General features: G+C 42.8%; 1 protein-coding gene across 3 annotated transcripts; it reads right to left on the reverse strand.

The window, feature by feature from the left end:
* Nucleotides 1-4,100: 4,100 nt before the first annotated feature.
* On the reverse strand, nt 4,101-19,241 carry LOC111144078 (proteasome 26S subunit, non-ATPase 6). Of its 3 annotated transcripts, none has more exons than XM_022498178.1 (8): nt 19,026-19,241; nt 18,156-18,361; nt 14,391-14,536; nt 13,918-14,137; nt 13,714-13,822; nt 8,612-8,780; nt 4,446-4,523; nt 4,101-4,310 (listed from the first exon to the last, which is right to left on the reverse strand). In XM_022498178.1, exons 1-8 carry the CDS (start codon nt 19,168-19,170, stop codon nt 4,214-4,216), a joined length of 1,170 nt encoding a protein of 389 aa, XP_022353886.1. In that variant the 5' UTR covers nt 19,171-19,241; the 3' UTR covers nt 4,101-4,213. The 3 variants fall into 3 exon arrangements, with proteins under 3 accessions (XP_022353886.1, XP_022353887.1, XP_022353888.1); XM_022498179.1 differs by having other exon boundaries at nt 19,143-19,170; XM_022498180.1 differs by lacking the exon at nt 19,026-19,241 and adding an exon at nt 18,889-18,962.
* Nucleotides 19,242-19,741: the final 500 nt, after the last annotated feature.

The raw sequence follows: 19,741 nt of genomic DNA on the forward strand, positions 1-19,741 counted from the left end.
GGCAGGTCAGGGAACAGAGGACTAGGATAGTAGGGACTGGAGTAGAGTATCAGGTTTCAGTTTGAACAACAGAGCTCTTCAGAGGTGCTTGTGATTCCTGGGTCCTGGGTGAGACCGTGGCAGAGGCTGGAAGTGGCCTCGGGGGGAAACAGCACTGACGTTCAGGCTTAGGCACTGTGAGGCGAGGCTATTACTGTGTAGGCTGCTGGTTTCAGAGTGGTTGGCGTTGAGAGGAAGACGGAGCCAGCTGCTTGGTCTGGTGTGAATAGCGTGGGGTGGCTTGGAGGTCTGGGGACAGTGAGCACAGAGAACTGGTGGTCTAAGTGGGTGGTGAGCAGCTTCAAAGAGAAGGCATTTTGAATGAGGGTGGAAAGCCTCTGGCCAGGAGAGGGCGGCAGACTTGGAGACTTTGGACTTCATGTTGGCCCCAAGGCCTTGATGTATTTTTGAATGAACAGCCTCTAACCCAAGGAGGACTTTGGGAAATGAATGCAGCATCCTCTGAGGCCAAGTGTAGAGTTTCATCAGTCTTCAGACTCTGGTAAACTCTAAGAGGGTTGAGGAAGTTACCAGGACGCTACCTACTGGCTGTCTTGACTAAAGAGGCCACTTGCCTGAGGCAGTCAGGATTTGCAGCAGCTGGAGGGAAGCCCACCCATCATTCAGGTGGAGATTGTCCCTTTTACTTCTCGCAGCCAGTCTGTCCAGGGAAAATTATGCCAGACTTTTGGGAGGGACAAACGGTTATCCTCCCCCTGGATCCAACTGCTACAATTTATCTTTTGTAGGTTTTCAGAAGCACAGGAATAATGCACACCTGTGGCTCTCTGCCTGTGAAACCCACATTAGCGCATATTCGAGTTTGTCATGTTTTTCCAGATAGGGATTTACCCTTCCGCCCCCATTGCCAGCGTGGAGCCGGCAGTTTGCTACAGTTTGTCATTTGTATGCAGCAGGAAGGTGAGAGATTATCCCCGTCCCCCTCCTTTCTTCCTCCTAATCGTGAAGAAACAAGATTTCAATGATCAGCCATTAATCCTCTTTAAAAGACAGGTTAAAAACAGCACCAAGGTTTAATCCAAAATTCCGGAGTTTGCTCATGATCAGTAACGTGCTGATCAGTTGATACTAATGCTTAGGCTACTACAGGACTAAAGGCGTCCATCATAAAATGGGTACAGAATGGGGCGGCGGGGGTGGTAACGCAGGGCAGGTAGTGGAAGGGAATGGGGCAGGTTGTGGGAACGGGACGGTGCTGGAGAACCCGCGCTAGCCATTAGCTTGATGGGGAGACTGAGCCCGGAGGCAGCCTCATCTGTCCATTTTTCCACAGAAGCTAGGTTACGTGATCTTGGAATTGTTTTCAGTTTTTAGAAGGTGACCATAAATGAATTTTTATCTAGGAAACTAACTTGGGGCGTGGGGTGGGGACAGGCGTGGCAGCATTGCTTCTTGTGGGCGACCAGTAGCCAACTTCGGATCATCAGGAAGCATCGTCTGCCATCGTGGTGGGCTTTTGGTCTTTTGAGCTCTTTGATCCCCACCTGTGGGAAATGTGGGCCTGGACCTAAGATGTCTGTAAGCCTTTTATTGGGTTTAAAATACTCTACCTGTCCATAAAGCAGATCTTAGCATTCCATAATTACATAACAAATGTAAGTTTGTTAAAAACATCAGTTTGATCTTGATCAAATACAAAAAATTCAGTTTTCAGCTTATTCTATAAAAGTTGACCGAGGTGGCCCAATTTACTCACCATACGTGTTTTCTCCTAACGCTCCACATATTAAGAAATATTTTAGTATATTGCTTTAGTGTTCAGTGTTTTAGTAGTGTTTTCACATAGAGAACTGCATAAGGCCCGGTTGCTCCTCTACTTTGCAGACGAGGGGGAACAGGGTCCAAGAGAGGACGTCCTTTCTCCCTGCATCACACAGCTACTGTGAGGAGAGCTGGGATCAGAATTTGGTTTCTCTAGCTTCAGTGGCAGTGCTATTTCTCCCTACCATACGGCCTCATTTAAAGAGGATGTGTTGTAGTCTTAACTTTATTTTCACCTCCAAACGGATACTTTGAGGCTAACAGTGTTCCCCTGGGACTTGTAATTACATGGAATAACTTATTAACATGTAACATGCTCCAGTTTTGTATTAAAAACTGCATTTCAATAGGATTTATGTGGAGATCGCATCTCCACATAAATGTAGAGAGCATGAAAATGTTGACAGTAGCTGTCCCTGCTGGGTGGGAATACAAGGCCATCCACGTTAGTATCTTGAATGTCTTTTGCAGTGAGCATACACTCTTTTTCAGAAAAAAAAAAAAAAAAAAAAAATTTACTCCCTCACCTCAAAACTGTATTGTCCCGTTGTAAGTTACTCACTCTACTGGACCTTTAACAGCTTCTGGAGTTTTCAATTTCCCTATCTTGAACTCAGAAGGAATAGCATCTGTTTCTTTTAGCTTCCCTTACCTGTCATCCTCGCCTACTAATTTTAGGCAGTTGGGCATAAATAGCGAAAGAAAAATACAAATACATTTTAAGCAAGCAGAGTTAAAAAAAAAAAAAAAGTTTTGAGAATCCCCATTCTGGACCAGGAGTTAGTGTAAACCTTGAATGAAAGGCCAGAATTGCTCTGTGATCTCATTTGTGCCAGTGGTCTTAAGAGGTGGGAGCCCAGGGAAGGGGCTATTTTTAAGAAACGGACATTTGCATCCTTTTTTCCTTTAGCATGAACTGCAATGAGTCAGTTTGCTAAGAACAGAATTCTGATTTTTGCACGGAGACAAGGAACACGGTGAGAACTCACCGTGTTCTCAATGACTACACGTTGGATTTCTCAAATGGCCCTGATTTTCGGGATCATGGGTTTAGAGTACTTCTGTTCACATTTTCTTCAAGAAATTATAGTGATCATTGTTACGGATTTCCGAAAATGCTTATTTATAAAACCTTAAGTGGATATTCTCAAATGCTGAAGGCATATCCAGCATTTTACTAGCCTGCCATTCACCACACGGCGCCCACAGTGCCTCCCGCAGCACCACAGATGCTCGTTACAGTAATTCTTCTAAGACATTGCCATGAACTATGCCATTGGCAATCGTGATTTCCGAACCTTCATTATTTCTAGTTTATTTACGTTTTTATCATGAATGAATGTTGAATTGAATCACATTATTTTCCATTGACTGAGAGGTTTTCTCTTCTGATGTTAATGAATCATTCCAATTGGCTCATAACTAGAACAGCATGTAAACTATAAAAGCAGACTTCTCTCGCCTTCCTTTTACAGTACAATGCCATTTCCCATTCTCCTTTTAACTCAGCTCTACCAGAATGGCCTTGTCAGAATGGCATCCAAAAAGTTTGGGGTTGTCCCAGACTTCCTCACCAGGTTCCCTCCCCTGCCCGCCCCCCCGCCCACATTCTTATCTTTCAGCAAAGCAGGCTGCACCCCCACTGTCAGGCATTCCCTCCAGCTGGTGCCACTTAGGTCAAACAGGGCCATTCCTCAGCTTAAAACCTCCAGTAACGAAGTTTCTTCTCCCAAATATTTGCATGTCCCTCCTCTACTTAAATGTCACCTTAGCAGAGGCTGCGCCACCCCATAGGAGAGCTTTCCACGCCCTACTTCACTGTCTCCTTTATCCAGTTTCAGACTTTTTTTTCTAGCACTTAGCCCCACCTGACTCAACGGAATGTATATTAAGAAAAAAACAAGGAACAATTTTGTTTTCCTTACTGTGGTTCTGTTTGTTGGGGGGGGGGATCCCATCATCATTATTGACATAGGTAGTTTTGTTGTTTTTTAATCAGTGTTTGGTGAGATTGGCAGATTCTGGAATCCACAGTTATGGTTGCCTCCTCAAAAGCTTCCCTTTTTTCTGAGGGAAAGCTTAAGATACATTTCATTTATCTTCTGTCTTTTGTGTACTAAGTGGGAGACACTGTGTTTAAACACATACTATATAGCACATATTTTCTAAAACTCAGGAGACTTACAGTAAGACATGAAGGGTTTGTATTATACCTAGTGTACTACTCAGATTTGAACTCAGGCGCTATAGTCTTGGATTACAGTCTCAGAAAAGTAAACTGAAAGAAACAAAAATGCAATATTTATTTTATACAGCTGAACCGGGTACATAGTAAAGTAAGCTATAAAAATTCCACAGTTATCTCTAAAGGAAATCCTTCGTTTACATGGTTTTACATATTAATTACTCTGGAAAGTTTCTGAACTCTGTTTAGTAGCAGATCTCCTTTCTTGATAGTTTCTTGGTACTGCCAGTTCTTGCTATCAGGCCTATAAATAAATTCAAGAAAAAAATGAATTATTTACCAGTCACATTACTCCATAACTCGAGCTGACCTACTTTTGAAAGACACTTAAGAATGCCCCTTATTCTACCACACAAACGACGCACAAACTCAGCAGTACCTGTTGGTCTCCACTATTTCGTTGACTTTATCTATTTTGCAGTGTAGTCTCCCTGCAGCAATAAATCTGGAGAGCTCCCTACAATGAAGAGCGGAGAGAAAGGGGCATTAGTATGAGCCTTAAACAAAATTCTTAAACTGCACTAACTACACACTTCCACCGTTGCCCACGGGAACCTTCTGATGGCTTCCAGCCTGCACTCTTGGTGCAGCAGTTGAAAAGACTGTCGTGAGCAAACCGCGCAGGATCATCCCAGAATGGTAAGTTCATACTGAGGGCAAGTGTCAAAGAATGAAATCATTAAAGCTTCGCAGAAAAATAATACGGAAATAATGAAACAAGAGCAGATGATGCTTAGGATTTTCAAAATTAAGACGAAAGAATATGCCACAATAAATGAGCATCAGGAACGCACAGCTGATATTAATCTTTGTGAAAAAGTTTTTCTGAATATCTATGTACAGTCACAACCCAAACCTCAAAATTAAGATAGCTATAACATGCTTACACATAAACCTCAACAGCAGCTTTACCAATGAAACACTATCAAAGATCATCTACCAACAAGGAGAAAAAGGGCTTAAAAATAGACAAGAGCTATATGAAGGCTTTACATTACATGGAAAGATGAGTGCTTTAAAATAAAAATCTACTTATAATAGAACTGTTAAGTTTAAATGAAAATTATACTCTCCCAGATACTAAAACATTTTGCTTCTAGCACATAAACAACAAAAGAGAGACTCTAAATCCTAAACCATTTTCTAACAAAGATGCCATTTGAAATCCATGCGGAAGGGCTGGTTTGAATGGTGATGAGGCAGCCTCCCTGTGACAAAGCCCAGAAAAAAGCCGGCTAAACCTGGTCATGTAGACACTGTCCACGTAGGATAATACCACCAGAACCAAGTCATGAACTAAATGACAATGTGGACAGAAGATGTCTGCAGTATAAACTGGGGGGGAAAAAAGGCAACAAATCAGACAAATGGCTCATTAAAACACGGGCAAAGTACATACACAAAAAAGATCAATTTCACTCATTAAAAATGCAAATTAAAGCTGTAATGAAATGCCATCATTCTGGGGAGAACAAAGCATAATGCAATGTTGAGGAAGGTCAGAAATAAACACAATGTCTCACACTTACTGGAGAGGAAGTGATATAATTAGATGAGAAAGTGTGTTATTTGGATTTGTGCTTTTAAAGTGTCAAGTCTCTTACCTAATTGCCCCAGTAGGCAGTGGTGAAAGACCCACTATGCCTTCTGTACTAAGTTGTATCCAAAAAAAAAAACCCCTATGAAAAGGAACTAATTAATACTTAATCTTGGTAGGAAGAATGAGAAAGCATTAGTGTTTTTAATAAGGAAGTGTATAATTTTGAAAAATCTGGTTGTGAGCTTCAAAAAACTGGAAAGACAAAAAAGTTACTAGGCTGGAGGTCGTCCTAAACTATCAGGCACAGCTGACACAGTCACGGAGCAGGCTTTATTTCTATAGTCTCCGTCAAGATCCACCTGGATCCAAGTGCTACAGTGCCCAGACTTTTTCAGCTGTTTTTGAGTTCTGTTACTGAGTGGCTTTCTAAACTTGTGTTCATTTTCCAGACAGTTAACTTCTCCCCCCCACCCAGCACCAACCCAAGAAAGGGGGAACCTCTGACAGTGGTTCTGACTTACAAAGAAGCTCCAAGGCCAACTCTGACTGAAGAATGCCCTCTGCTGCGGTGAGGACAGACTGCTCCCTTCTAGGAGCCTGACAGCTGGCACACCTGAGTTCCCAGCGCAGCGGCTGCCCGAGCCCCGCATCGCCCCGCGTCGCCAGACTGGAGGCCTTCCCATCACCGCTGCCTGGACCACTCAGCGAGACTCCAGCCAGCTCGCTAACTCCTGAGCCGGGCAGTGAACGCAGTGTTCCTCTCAGTTCCTGTACACACCGCCACACACTCTAGCCAGTACACTTACGCTACTGGTTTCAAAGAAACACTCTTGCTTCCACTGGGAAAGCACTTTTTTCCTTCAAAAATCTTACAAATGCAGCGACACCCAGTCTAAAGGTCCAGCAGAAGGCATCAGTGGATGTGTCCGATTCTCAGGCACTTCAGTCAAATACAAGGACCCCTAGGCATGCTCATCAAGAAGAATCTGGCCACAGCTTCCTTCCTGGTCACCACACCATAATTTAACTCCTAACATCCTATGCCTATGTTTCCATTCAAGTCCCATCCCTGGCTCTAGAGCCAGACCAGTTGTCATCTCATGTGCCAGTCACATCCCAGGATGACTCCTCTTGCCCAGCCGTGGGTATTTCTCCAAGTCCTGAGCATGGCGGCTCACTACGGAAGGTATGCAGTCATGATGATCCAAGTGCTTACTGAACAAACAACCCACCAATCAGATTTGCATCCCATGTTCCAAAAAGAAGACCTACCACCAAAACTGTACACAGTGCATGGATTTCTAACCTTAAACCTGTCAACAGCAGCGTTTCCTCAAATAATGGCCCCTTCTTATTCTCCCTACAGTATCTTACTGAGTCTAAGGAAGTAGAGAAGTGGAGGAAGGCTGCAGAATCATGTTCAACTTAACAAATCAGACCCTCCTTAAAAGAGGATTTCACCGAAAATGATTATTAGGGAGGACAAAAAGAATCTAGGGAAACCCAGATGTGAATTGGGTATCAGAAATTTAAAACAAGATCTTTAGTAGGTAACCGCTAGAGGTGTATGTGTACATACAACTTTTTTGCCTTTAGAGTTGGTCTGCAAACATGAAGGGAACAAACTGAAATAGCCACCTGAAATGTGAATAGAGAATTCACATTCAAATAGAGAATAAGGGGATTTCTGGGACTGCTCCATAGTTTAGGTTATACTTAAGATCTGTATCTCTCATCAAATGTAAATATGTAAAACCTCAAAACAAGCCTATAAAATATTGAGATGCATGCTAAAGTGTTTAGGGATGAAACGTACTGGTGTCTGAAACTAGCTTTGAAGTACTTAAAAAATAGGATGGGCAGATATGTGATAAAACAGCATGTTAATTACAGAATCAATCATGAAAATAACTAATTCCTTAGAATTTCCTACATGTTTAAAAATTTTTTTAATAAATTAGAAAAATTAAACCCCTAAAATGAGATTTTTTTTTCAAACATACCATCATTGAAATTTATATGACCATTTTTTTCACATGGGCCACTGAAATCTACCATTAGCACTTGACAAGATCTATCTTTGGGAACCACTGATCCAGATACAGTAAGGACAGCACATACTCTAAATGTGTACATCTCCCACACTCCACTCCCACCACCCTAGTCCAGACCACCGTAATAGCTGCTCCATGAGCTACTGTACTCAACAGCCCACCCAGTCTCCCTGTCCCCCTGTGGCCTGTGTAACACAGGGTTTCACTATCACTCTCATGCTTAAAATCCTCCAGTGGCTTCCCACAGGACCTAGATTAAAACCCAAGCTCCATACCACAGCCAGCCAGGCCCTGCACAGATGTACGCATGCCTGAGTCGCCCACAGCTGCCCCTCTCTCGCCACTACCACTCCGCTGCAGCCACACGCATCTTTTTGTAGCATTTTATTATCCCCAGAGATTCAGTTCTATCTGAAATTACCTTATGTATTTATTTGCTTACTTGCTAACTCTCCCCATATAAAAAGTATCAAATATTAAAGTCCATGACAAGGACCTTACAGTAATGGCTTAGAAAGTATTTGATGAATCATTGATTTAAGGGCTAAAAGTCTCACTTTTAACTAATGTGACCAGAATTGCAGCAGCAACCAAAAACAATGAAGGCATTACCAGAGAAAACATGCCCTTAATGTGAAAAATGAGAGAGAGAGCTAGGAATCATCACCGTAGCAGCAGTGTGGTCCACAAAGAAGGGACAGAATACTACTGTACAACACCTGGTCTGTTACCCTTTTGCAAAATCACTTAACCACTCTACAACTCAGTATCCCATCTGTTCATAAAAAGGGCACAACATCAAGGCAGAGATGACAGATTGTTCTGATAACATTTAGAGAAAAAATTCTTATAATTGAGAGAAACAATGTAAATGGAGAAAATGTACAAGCTGAGACATTAAAAGGTAACTTTCAGAGATATGCATTAACATAATAAATTATTTATACTTACTGATCAATGAATTCCACACCAACACCAAAGGCTTCTGCCATATAGCCAAGAGTTAATGACCTGTAGGATTCCAGCAGCTGGCTGTATGCGTGAATTCTCATCTCTCGTACATAGTATCGATAATGAGGAGCAAAAAGCCAGTCCTTTTTCATTTCCTGTTCCACAACAGCTGCAGTGAATAAGATGCCAAATTATAAGAGACAGCTCTTCGGAATAACGAGGAAAGACTGAATGGTAAAACGGACACAGGATACGGATAAGCCATCCACATGAATTAGTTTACCAAGTAACTACAGTGTATCACTGCTCAAAATAGTGAGGATATGGCAGTAAACCAAAAGACAAGATCCCTGCTGCCACAGAAACTAAATTTTCAAAGAGCAGAGATAAATGACCTAACAAGATACTTTTAGTAACAAATTCTGTGTGGAAAGGAAGAGTGACAGGGCAACTAGGAGGCCTTCCGCTGGACTGGGTGGACAGGGAAGACCTCTCTGAGGAGCCAAACAGCAGGAGGCACAGAGCAATGCCCGTAATGCAGAAGTGCCCCTGGCAGGAAGAGCCCGGCTCAGCCCCAGAGAAGAAAGGAGCACAGATTCAGCATAAAGCAACAGGAGGGCAGCTACAGGGATATGGAAGTTGAGCAAGACAAAAGAACTAAAAATAGACTTGTGTCTCTGGCTTTAACAAGAACCAAATCCCTGGAAAAGAATTTTTGTTTTGTTTTCTGGTTCTGGAGATTCTTTGGAGGGGGGCAGGGCAAGGGCGATTCACAGCGTTCAAGTGGATTCACCTACTGCACATCCAGGTGAAGATACCAAGGAGGAATTTAGACATGGGTCTGGTGCCCACAGGGAAGTTTGGGGCTGGAGACATGAATTTGGGAATCACTGCCACCCAGATAATAGATATGAAGGTGGCTCTTCACGTGTTTTATCATTCATTGATAACAGAATGAAGGTAGAGACAAGGGTAGTGATCAAGTCTGAGGCAGTCACTGAGAGGTCTAACAGAGGATGAGGTGGTGGGTCTGGGGAAAACAAGGGTGTGTTACCGTTCAAGAGAACAAAATTGTGGCAAGATGCAAAGGCTGCTCAACACCAAAAGAGACAGGGATGAGTGGGCCAAGGCAGCACATGGTTTAGCAACCTTCAACTGAATGATGCTCATTCAATGGCCTTAAGCTGGAAGATGCTCATTCTCACAAATAGTAAAAAGAAAAAAAAAAAAATATGCATAAACATCAAGTCATATTGTACAGCTTAAATATATACATTGTTATATGTCAGATCTTAATAAAACTGGGAAAAAAACACAGCAAGAAAACCTGTGAAAGAGAATGGGAAGAAAAATTTTCATCAGGATGGGTCATACTCATAAGCCGAACATAAAATATCTTCTATCATTTGTGTGCCATTTTAAAAAACTCAAGAGTTCAATAAAAACTATCCCTGGAAACAAACAAGAAATGAATAAAATATTAATATATTTTTCTCCTCTCAAACTGGCTAAGAGTGGAGGGAGAGGAGGCAGGGGAAAGGCTCTCCTCAAATGACGTAAATTGCGGGGTGCCTGGCTGGCTCAGTTGGCGTGTGCAACTCTTGCTCTTGAGTCAGAAGTTTGAGCCCCATGATGCGTGTAGCAATTACTTAAAAATAAAATCTTAAAAAAAAAATCAATGTAAATTAAGAGAGGTAGAAACTGAAATCAGCACAGGGAATAGTAATGTATTACTTTTGTACGATGACAGGTAGTAACTAAATTGATATAAGTCATCATTTTAAAATGTATATGAACATCAAATCACTATGTTACACACCTGAAACTGACACTGCATCTCAGTTCTACTTCAGTAAAAAAAAAAAAACTGTGTAACTATAAATTGGCACAGGATTCCTGGAGGGCAAAAGTGATCAAGATGTATTTTCACTTTGTAAAATTCACTTTTTTTGGATTTTTTCCCTAATGAAATAAGTGGAAGTAGAAAAGGTGAATTATAAGAGAATGTTCAAAACAAAGTTGCTCACAACAGGAGTAAACTGTAAACAGCATAATTTTTTGTCAGTAAAGTATGGCACATCCATCACACTGAAATAGGTCTCTTTAAGATAAATACACAAGCTCCAAGGAGCTCCAGCTGTTTGATCTGCCACTACATCCACAGTGTCTGATACATGACAGGTAGTTAAAAATCCTTACTGACTCAATGACCAACTCTTTTTCTACAGTCATGAAAAGGTATTCACATTAGATTGTTAAGAGAAAAAAAAACCTACTTGGAAAACAGCATGTAAAATACACCCACCTATGTTTAACGGTGTTATGTGCTTCTATCTCTGGATACGAATGTCCCTGAAGGACACACGTGAAACCGGATAGTGGCAGTCACCTCTAGAGAAAGGACCCTGGCAATCGCTGGTTAGGGAGAGCTTTTCTTCTTTATATGATACCGTTTGAGATTTTTCCATGGGTATGTATAACCTTGGGTTTTTGGTATACTGTTTCCATTTCTTAAAGCACATTTAAATGTACAAAAGGTTTGGAAAGATACATAAAATCTTAAAATGGTTATTTCTGGAAGAATTTTGTGAGTGAACACGTGTATGGATTTGGGAACAGGACTTTCTCTATTTCTTTTTTTTTGAAGATTTTATTTATTTATTTGACGGAGAGAGACCACAAGTAGGCAGAGAGGCAAGTGGGGGTGGGGGGAAGCAGGCTCCCGGCTGAGCAGAGAGCCCGTTGTAGGGCTGATCCCAGGACCTTGAGATCATGACCTGAGCCAAAGGCAGAGGCTTAACCCACTGAGCCACCCAGGCACCCCTCTCTATTTTTAATTTTAAAAACAACCGGGTATTATCTAGAGAAGGATGCAGTTTCCTTTTCCTAATGAAATATTTTAAAGTACATACATACACTATGAATATTCTCAGGGAAGCAAAAGGGCTTACAAAACTAAATAAATCCTCCATGTCTCAGTATACTAGAGAGAATAAATGATATAAATAAAGACAATTGTCATCAAGGAAAATGTTACTATTCTGTCTTCTGCATTTAAAATATCTGGAAAATGTATAAATTTGGTAGTGATAAAAATTTCACCTACAATGTTCAAATAAAAGATTGCTATTAGGAGGGGCGCCTGGGTAGCTCAGTGGGTTAAGGCCTCTCTGCCTTCGGCTCGGGTCGTGATCCCAGGGTCCTGGGATCAAGCCGCACATTGGGCTCTCTGCTCAGCGGGGAGCCTGCTTCCTCCTCTCTCTCTGCCTGCCTCTCTGTCTACTTGTGATCTCTGTCAAATAAATAAATAAAAAATAATTAAAAAAAAAAAAGATTGCTATTAGAAATAGGGGCAGTAGGAAGAGATTAATATCTACACAATTTAAAGGTTTCCCAAAGCCATGAATTTCATTTTTTTCCTCACTTTCCTCTAAAATTATTTAATGAATGTAACAGATTTGCACAGACCACACAGTAATGTACAGGCAATGTGCTGGTGTCAAGTTCATTACAAAGATTAAAAAGATTAAAAAAAAAATCTCCCAATAATCCCAGTTAGCAGAAGGAACAAACTAAGAAAAAGTCACAAAATGACATACTATTTTAAAAATGGGGCATATGACCAAAAAGCACACCAAAGATGTTCACCATCAGATCAGAGAAAAGCCAATCAGAACCACCAGATACCACTTCACACCCACTAAGATGCCTATAATCAAAAAGACACAGTAACAAGTACAGGATGTGAGGAGACTGAGACACACACTGCTGGTGGGAATGTAAATGGTGTAACCACTCTGGGAAACCGTTCAGCAGTTCCTCAGAAAGTTAATCAAAGCATCATCGTATGACCCAGCAGGTCCATTACTAAATATGTATGTATCTAGATACATACCCAAGAGAAATGAAACCACAGGTCTACATAAAGCATTAGACAAATGTTCCTTACAGCCTAAAAGGGAAGACAACACAGATGTCTGTCAGTGGCTGAAAAGGATTGCAAAAATGTGTTTTTTTCTATATAATGGAGCATCCTTCAGTCATAAAACTAAATGGAGCCCTGAGACATGCCACCACACGGATGACCCATGAAAGGATGTCTGGGAGAAGGTACCAGGCACAGAGAGCCACACAGATTAGGATGCCATTCCTATGAAATGTGAGAGTAAGAACATGCAAATCCATGGACACAGGAAGATCAAGTGGTAGTGGGAGGAGGAAGGGGAAGTGACTGCTCAATGGGTATCGATTTCCCTCTGCAGTAACGACATTCAGGAATTAGGTATGACGACTGCACAACCTTGTCAAGAAAATAAAGCCACCAAATTTTACACTTGAAACTGGTGAATTTTATGGTATGTAATTCATATCTCAGTTAAAAGGGGAGGCATAAAATGAGAGCTCCCCAGGAATGAAGGGAAGGGATTCATTCTGATGAAGGAAGAAGGGAAAGGCCCCACATTTGAGAATAATGCCAGGAGAGCCGCAAGCATAAAAAAGGAACAACTGTACAGTACGATCGTGTGTGCAAACGCGCCTGTGCACACGTATGAGAAGACAAGGCCACGCAGGTAACTCATCATACCTCAGGGGCCCTGTTCCCCTATCACATAAGGTAAGTAGTATGAATTCTCATGAAGCAGTCCCAACTTTTACGCCTGGAAAAAGCATTCCAGAATACTGGGCCAAAATCCACTTCAAAAATAGAATAAGCACTGGGGTCCTTGGGTGGCTCAGTCCGTTAAGCATCTAACTCTTGATTTGGGCTCAGGTCATGATCTGAGGCTGTCAGATGAAGCCCTACGTGAGATTCTCTCTTTTCCTTTGCCCTCCCCCTGCTCTCTCTCATCCTCAAATAAATAAAAAAAAAATTTAAACAAACCTCTAACAGTGTAAACATCAATCTTACCTGGTGGGCCATATAAAAACAGGTTACAGTCTGCTAACATCCCCTTCTAAACAAAAAGGGGCAAAAAACTGAGCCCCGGTAATCAAAAACCTGTACAGTCTATCACATATGTGAACAATCATCTTAGTTCTCTGCATACAGGATCAGGATTGAGATAAAGACAGATTATTGAAATGAGCAACTCTATCCTTACCTAAGGACTGGAAGAAAACTGAGTAACGACACTCATAGAGTGAAAACAGGTACTGCCGGACCGCTGGAAGGCTGTGCAGCACTTCAAGGATCTCAGCTCCTTTAATTACCTACAAATTAGAACAAATGTATGCTTTAATGTGTATTTAGGTTAGGAAAGTATGGAGTAATTTCTAAATATGAGTATTAAAGATTCAGGCATTACCTTTTCCCTGAGATCTGGTCTTTCTAAGGCAATCATGCTGACATAGACAGTGTAAGTCACAAAGGTCTTATAATCCATAAGTTCATAGGATGTGAATGTTGAAACTGTGTCAAGGAAGAGTTCAGCTGCCTGTTTGAAATCACGAATAGCCACACAGTAAAGACCTTGATATACCTTTAGGCGGTTTCTCCTGTCCCAATCTCCTCCTTCCTCTATTAAGCTATAAATAAAAAACAGTAAGGTCACAATCTGGAAACAGACAAGGCCATTTTTTGTTAAGTGCTGTGTTCTTTTCAAACAGAAAACAACAAGTTGAATCAAAAGGTAGTATTTAAAGAAAATGTTCTACTAAATAAGCACATCAATTATTTCACCTAATTTACTAGTTATAAATAAAACAGGTAAATTTCTTACATCGGTTTCTTATTTATAGCATAATTACAAGGGAATATATCATCATCATTAAAAAGTACCTTTTGGCCTTCTCTGTGTTTCGTGTGATGAGATCATTATCCATATAAAATAACCCAATCCTAAGAAGATAGAACACAATATCCAGTCGGTGACCCAAGGCCACAGTTTTGTCGTATGTCTTGCGAAAGGCTGTCAGAGCACCCTCCTGTCAAGAGATCCAAGGCAACAGGTGAAAAAAGGTTAATTTTCAAATGCTACCAACTATCTGGAATTCTCTTAACAAAGGGTAGAGGGAAGAGGTAGGAAGAGAGAGAAAGTAAGATACCCATGAACTGGTAACTATCGAAGCTGGGTGATAACTGCATGGGGGGGGTGGGGCGTTCATTATACTTTTCTCTCCACTTATATAAAGTATAAAAAAATACATCAGCTATGCCTAAGCATATACTTAACATTCTAAAACATAGGAAAAACAGCCACGATTTATCCTCACTTGTTTCAACATTCTTTCTTGCGCATATTCAGCATTTTTTTCCCTAATTACAATGTTACTTTCCTGTAAATTATTACACGACTTTAAGGGTAATGGAAGCTTTACCTTAGTCACCATAAGAATACAAAGGAGTATTCAAATATACAAGTCTGTATCAAAATACTGTGGAATAAAATGTTCTATTGCTTTAAAAACATAAACATGAATAAAATCATTTGTCAATACATGGTACTTCTTAGTCTGTGTCTGGGTTTATGTAATTGTTAAGTTACACCTCATAAATTAATAATGGGGGCTAGCAAAACAGTAATGGGCAGAGCTGGCACTCAGATCGTGGTTTTTAATACAACTCTCCACCCTCCACATGCTAAAAGAAACTAAGGATCCTTGGAGAAACGGATGATTCCAGGTTTGGAGAGTAAAAATAACAGGTAAGCCTGTAACAGCTTGTTGTATGAGAAAATAAGACCAGGGGCACGTGGGTGGCCAGTGGGTTAAGCCTCTGCCTTCGGCCCAGGTCATGATCTCAGGGTCCTGGGATCGAGCCTTGCATTGGGCTCTCTGCTCAGCAGGGAGCCTGCTTCCCCCTCTCTCTCTGCCTGCCTCCCTGCCTACTTGTGATCTCTCTCTCTCTCTCTCTCAAATAAATAAATAAAATAAAATAAAAAGAAAAGAAAAGAAGACCAAGGAGATGTCAAACAAAGACTTCTCAAAGGAGCTTCCACTAACAGGCATGTAACAAGATGAGCACCATAAAGAGTAAGGAACATGATCAGTGTAACACAGTGAATAATAAAAATCCATTACTTAACAGTTAATAATATATTTAAAATGAGAGTGAACAGGAGAGGAAAAAAGCAAGCTCTTTTTAAAAGAATCCTACTTAATAAACATGGAAAATGACATAAGCCCATCATCGAGTTATAACTCCCGATATTGACTCAAGCACATCCTTGTCGAAATTCCTCAAATCCAGAATCAAATGTTTTAGTTTCTCTTTCACCTGTAATAACCTATCCTCTCTGAAACCAAACCATAGGGGTGCCTGGGTGGCTCAGTCCTTAGGCATCTGCCTTTGGCTGGGGTCCGCCCGCATCGGGCTCCCTCCTCGGCGGGAGGCCTACTTCTCCCTCTCCCACTCCCCCTGCTTGTGTTCCCTCTCTCGCGTGCTGTCAAATAAAATCTTTAAAAATAAATTAAAAAAAAACCAAACCACATCACACAACTGAGAAAACCACACAAACTGTTAGCTATTTTTTCTAAAAGACTTACCATTTGAGAGAGAGCGCACACACTCATGGGGGTGAGATGGACAGAGGAAGAGAATCCTTAAGCAGACTCCCTGCTGAGTGAGGGCAAAGCCTGTTGTTGCGGGGCTGGTTCTTAGGACCCTGAGATCATGACCGAAGCTGAAATCAAGAGTCCGACGCTCAACCTGAGTCACCCAAGCACCCTCTCTTAGCTATTTTTAAACTGTTCTGTAGTTCCCAAATTTTTTACAATGAGATCTTAAATTTACAATAAGAAAAATCTCGTTTTAAATTTAAAATGGTGGGGCATCTGGGTGGCTCAGTCGTTAAGTGTCTGCCTTCAGCTCAGGTCATGATCCCAGGGTCCTGGGATCGGGCACACCACTGGAATCCCTGCTCAGCAGAAGCCTGCTTCTCGCTCTCCCACTCTCCCTGCTTATATTTCCCCCTCTCACTGTTGCTGTCAAATAAAATCTTTGGGGAAAAAAATTAAATAAATAAAATAAATAAATAATCCTAAAACGGGGGCACCTGGGTGGCTCAGTCAATTGAGCATCTGCCTTTGGCTCAGGTCATGATCCCAGGGTCCTTGGATCAAGTCCCACAATTGGGACCCTGCTCAGTGGGAAGCCTGTGTCTCCCTCTGCCTGCTATTCCCCCTGCTTGTGTACGTTGGTCGCTTGTGTGCTCTCTCTCTGGCAAATAAATAAATTTTTTAAAATAATAAATAAACCTAAAATAATAATAGTTCTTATCACTAACATTTGAGTTCTCTGCCCCTATCTTTAATCTTCATTAAGTAGGAACTGTTCTACCATATTTCAGATGAGGAAATGGAGGGTCCAGTAAATGGTAATTACTGAAACCGGAATGCTAACCCAGGCAATCTGATCCAAGAACCCATACTATCACACTTTCTTCTACTGATGCCGTGACACCTGTCATCTGAGTACTTCAGGATACACTGCTTAGAATTAATGACATTCAAAGCCCATCCTCTTAACCACTATTAACTGCTAAATTAAATTCAAAAGATGTAATACCTGTGGGCATCTGTCTCATGCAGTGGATAGGAAAGTATCGATCAGGCTGGCCACCGTGTGGAAGAAATGATGGCCACATATATTACGACAAAAATCCTTCCTTGTCCCTTGTCTCTATATCCTAGAGAACACTAGCGTACATCCACAAGGAAGCACATTCCAGCACGTTTCTACATCGGCTTGTACTAGCAAGAACAGCTGAAAACAACATCCATGTCCATCAACAGCTGGAGAGCTAAGTAAACAGCTAAAGAGCAAAGTAAACTTTGGCACAGCCTTACAAAGGACTACTAGCTAGGAGTTAACCGGAATACGTACCCCGTTTATGTACCTTAAAGGGGAAAGAGCACGATACAATGCTTAATGAAAAAATTAACAGGATGACATGAGAATACTATGGTCCCACTTATTTAAAAAACCCTTTTCCAATACTTTATTTTTATTTTTAATATCTACGTGAGGTTCTAATTCACGACCCTGAGACCAAGGGTCACATGCTTCATGAAGCCAGGTAGGGGCCCCTAAAAACAATTTTTTAAAATATAATCCCGCCTAATTTACATGCCTGTCAGCATGCAATAAAACAACTTAAAAAGGTCACCTTTGAGAAGAAAAGGAATAAAGAAAAATCAAACAGGAACTTCAGCATTAACTGTAATGTTCAGTTTCTTATAAGGAGACTATTAGTTGTATAAATAATAATTTTTTAAATTCAACAGAACCAATGTTTTCCAATGAAGGGGAGAAAAGTGCACTACTGAGAATGATCCCAATTTTTCAAGAGCAGTAAATCAAATCTCTGCAAGTGCCCTTGAGTTCTGACTGGCGTGGACACCGAGAAGAACACACACCTGGCTAAACAGGGATAGAAAGAAAACTTTTTCTTGGCTCCTTTTTGTGCTGATTCGCCAGGCCCGGTAAGCACATCACCTGTGTGTTATTTTTTGTTTTGTTTTGTTTTTAAAGGAAGTTAATTCTTTAAATAGTGCCTCTCCGCCACTATGCAGAGAGGGAGAGAGGGGAACCGTCTCCACTTGCCTTGTCGCCGATCCGGCACAGGTACTCAGCCTTCGCCATCATGGCATCCCGGATTTCGCTCTCTCCCAGATTCTTCTCCGCATCTTCCAGCTCCTCGTCCAAACGTTTCAACTCTTCCTCGTTCGCCTTCTTCATTTTATTGAGCAGGTCCGTGTCCATCTGCCAGTCGAGGGATTTGCACAGGGCTTCGTAATAAGGAGCCATGTCTGAGAGCCAAAAAGAGGGACGTGACTTAGGAGCGGGTGCCCCTGGTACCCTCAAAATCAGGGTCCACCCCCGTCTTCCTCACACACACACACACCCTGTCGAGTCGACCCCTCTCCGTCCCGTGCCCAGGAAGGCATGGGACAGAAGAGCCTGGCGAAGGGCTTGGCAGAACGTAAACGTCTGCTGCTGGGAGGCGGGCATCACGGCCAGTCCTGCTGGCCTCCCGACGGCTTCTGCTCCAACAAAGCCTTCAAGCCGCGGAAAGGGGAAGCCTGCTCAGACACCTCCTCAGGCACCTACGTTCAGTCTACGCAGCCCAGGGGCACTGACTGCCAGGGACGGCCCCCGACACCGACCCCACAGTTCCCCGTCCTGCGGACAGCTGCCCTCTCCTACACGGCTGCCCCAGCCCGGGCCCGGCCGCTAAGAACAGCAAGCCCGGAGCCTCTCTTCTGAGGCCCGCTCGGAGCTCGACATAGCCCCCCAAAGCTGCTTTCAGAGCAGTACGGCCCGCATGGATGCAGACCCCCTCTGAGAGCAAGGCTGGAGGACCCCGCGGGCACCCCCGGGCCCGGAGCCCCTTCGGGGAAAATGCCAGCAGCCTCCGGGGCGCAGGGCCAGCCCAGGCCTAGGCCGCTGACTCGGCGCTCGCGCGGGACTCACTGTTATCCCGGACGGCCGCCATCAGCTCGTCGCGCACGGCCGCGTCCCCGCGGTGCTCGGGCAGGCTGAGCAGGAAGCGCAGCTGCGCGATGCGCAGGTCGGGGTTCTTGGGCAGACCCTCCTCCTCTAGGTTCTCCAGCGGCATCTCGGCGGCGGGCTTAGCAACACAGGGCGGACAGCAACTCAGCGCGGACCCGCGGCGTCTACGGCAGCGGAAGCGGGAGGAGACGACGAGAGTGCCCGGCCGCCTCCAGCCTGGCTTCCGGTCCCGGGCAAGCCTCCGTCAGCAGCGCCTCCTTCTGGACAGACCTTGGAACACCTCACCCGGTCTGAGCGCTTGGCGCCCCCGTGTGGTCACGAACGGCTTTCCCTCGCTTCTGGCCGCGACAGTCAGTCTCCGTGTACGTTTTGCCCAACTCTGAAGATCGATTTCCCGAAACTCTCCCTCCCCTCCCTCCCTCCCTTTTTAGCTAGTCTGCTTTTCATTCTGTTCGTAACTGACAGGAGCTGGCAAGCTTTTGAAATTTTTCAAAATATCAGCAGCAGCACCAACAATAAAAATCTCTGTGCATAGCCCTAAAACCCATGTTATTTCCGCTAGTCTAAGAAAATGGTACCCAGAATTCCGGTCTTAATACAACAACATTAATATTTCGTTTATGCATTATTTAAATCATTGCATGCCTGCATGTTCAGCCTCTTTTTGTTCTTGAAGA

This window comes from Enhydra lutris, unplaced genomic scaffold (genome assembly GCF_002288905.1).
Source record: "Enhydra lutris kenyoni isolate GAN:26980312 unplaced genomic scaffold, ASM228890v2 scaffoldscaffold10, whole genome shotgun sequence".
NCBI lineage: Eukaryota > Metazoa > Chordata > Mammalia > Carnivora > Mustelidae > Enhydra > Enhydra lutris.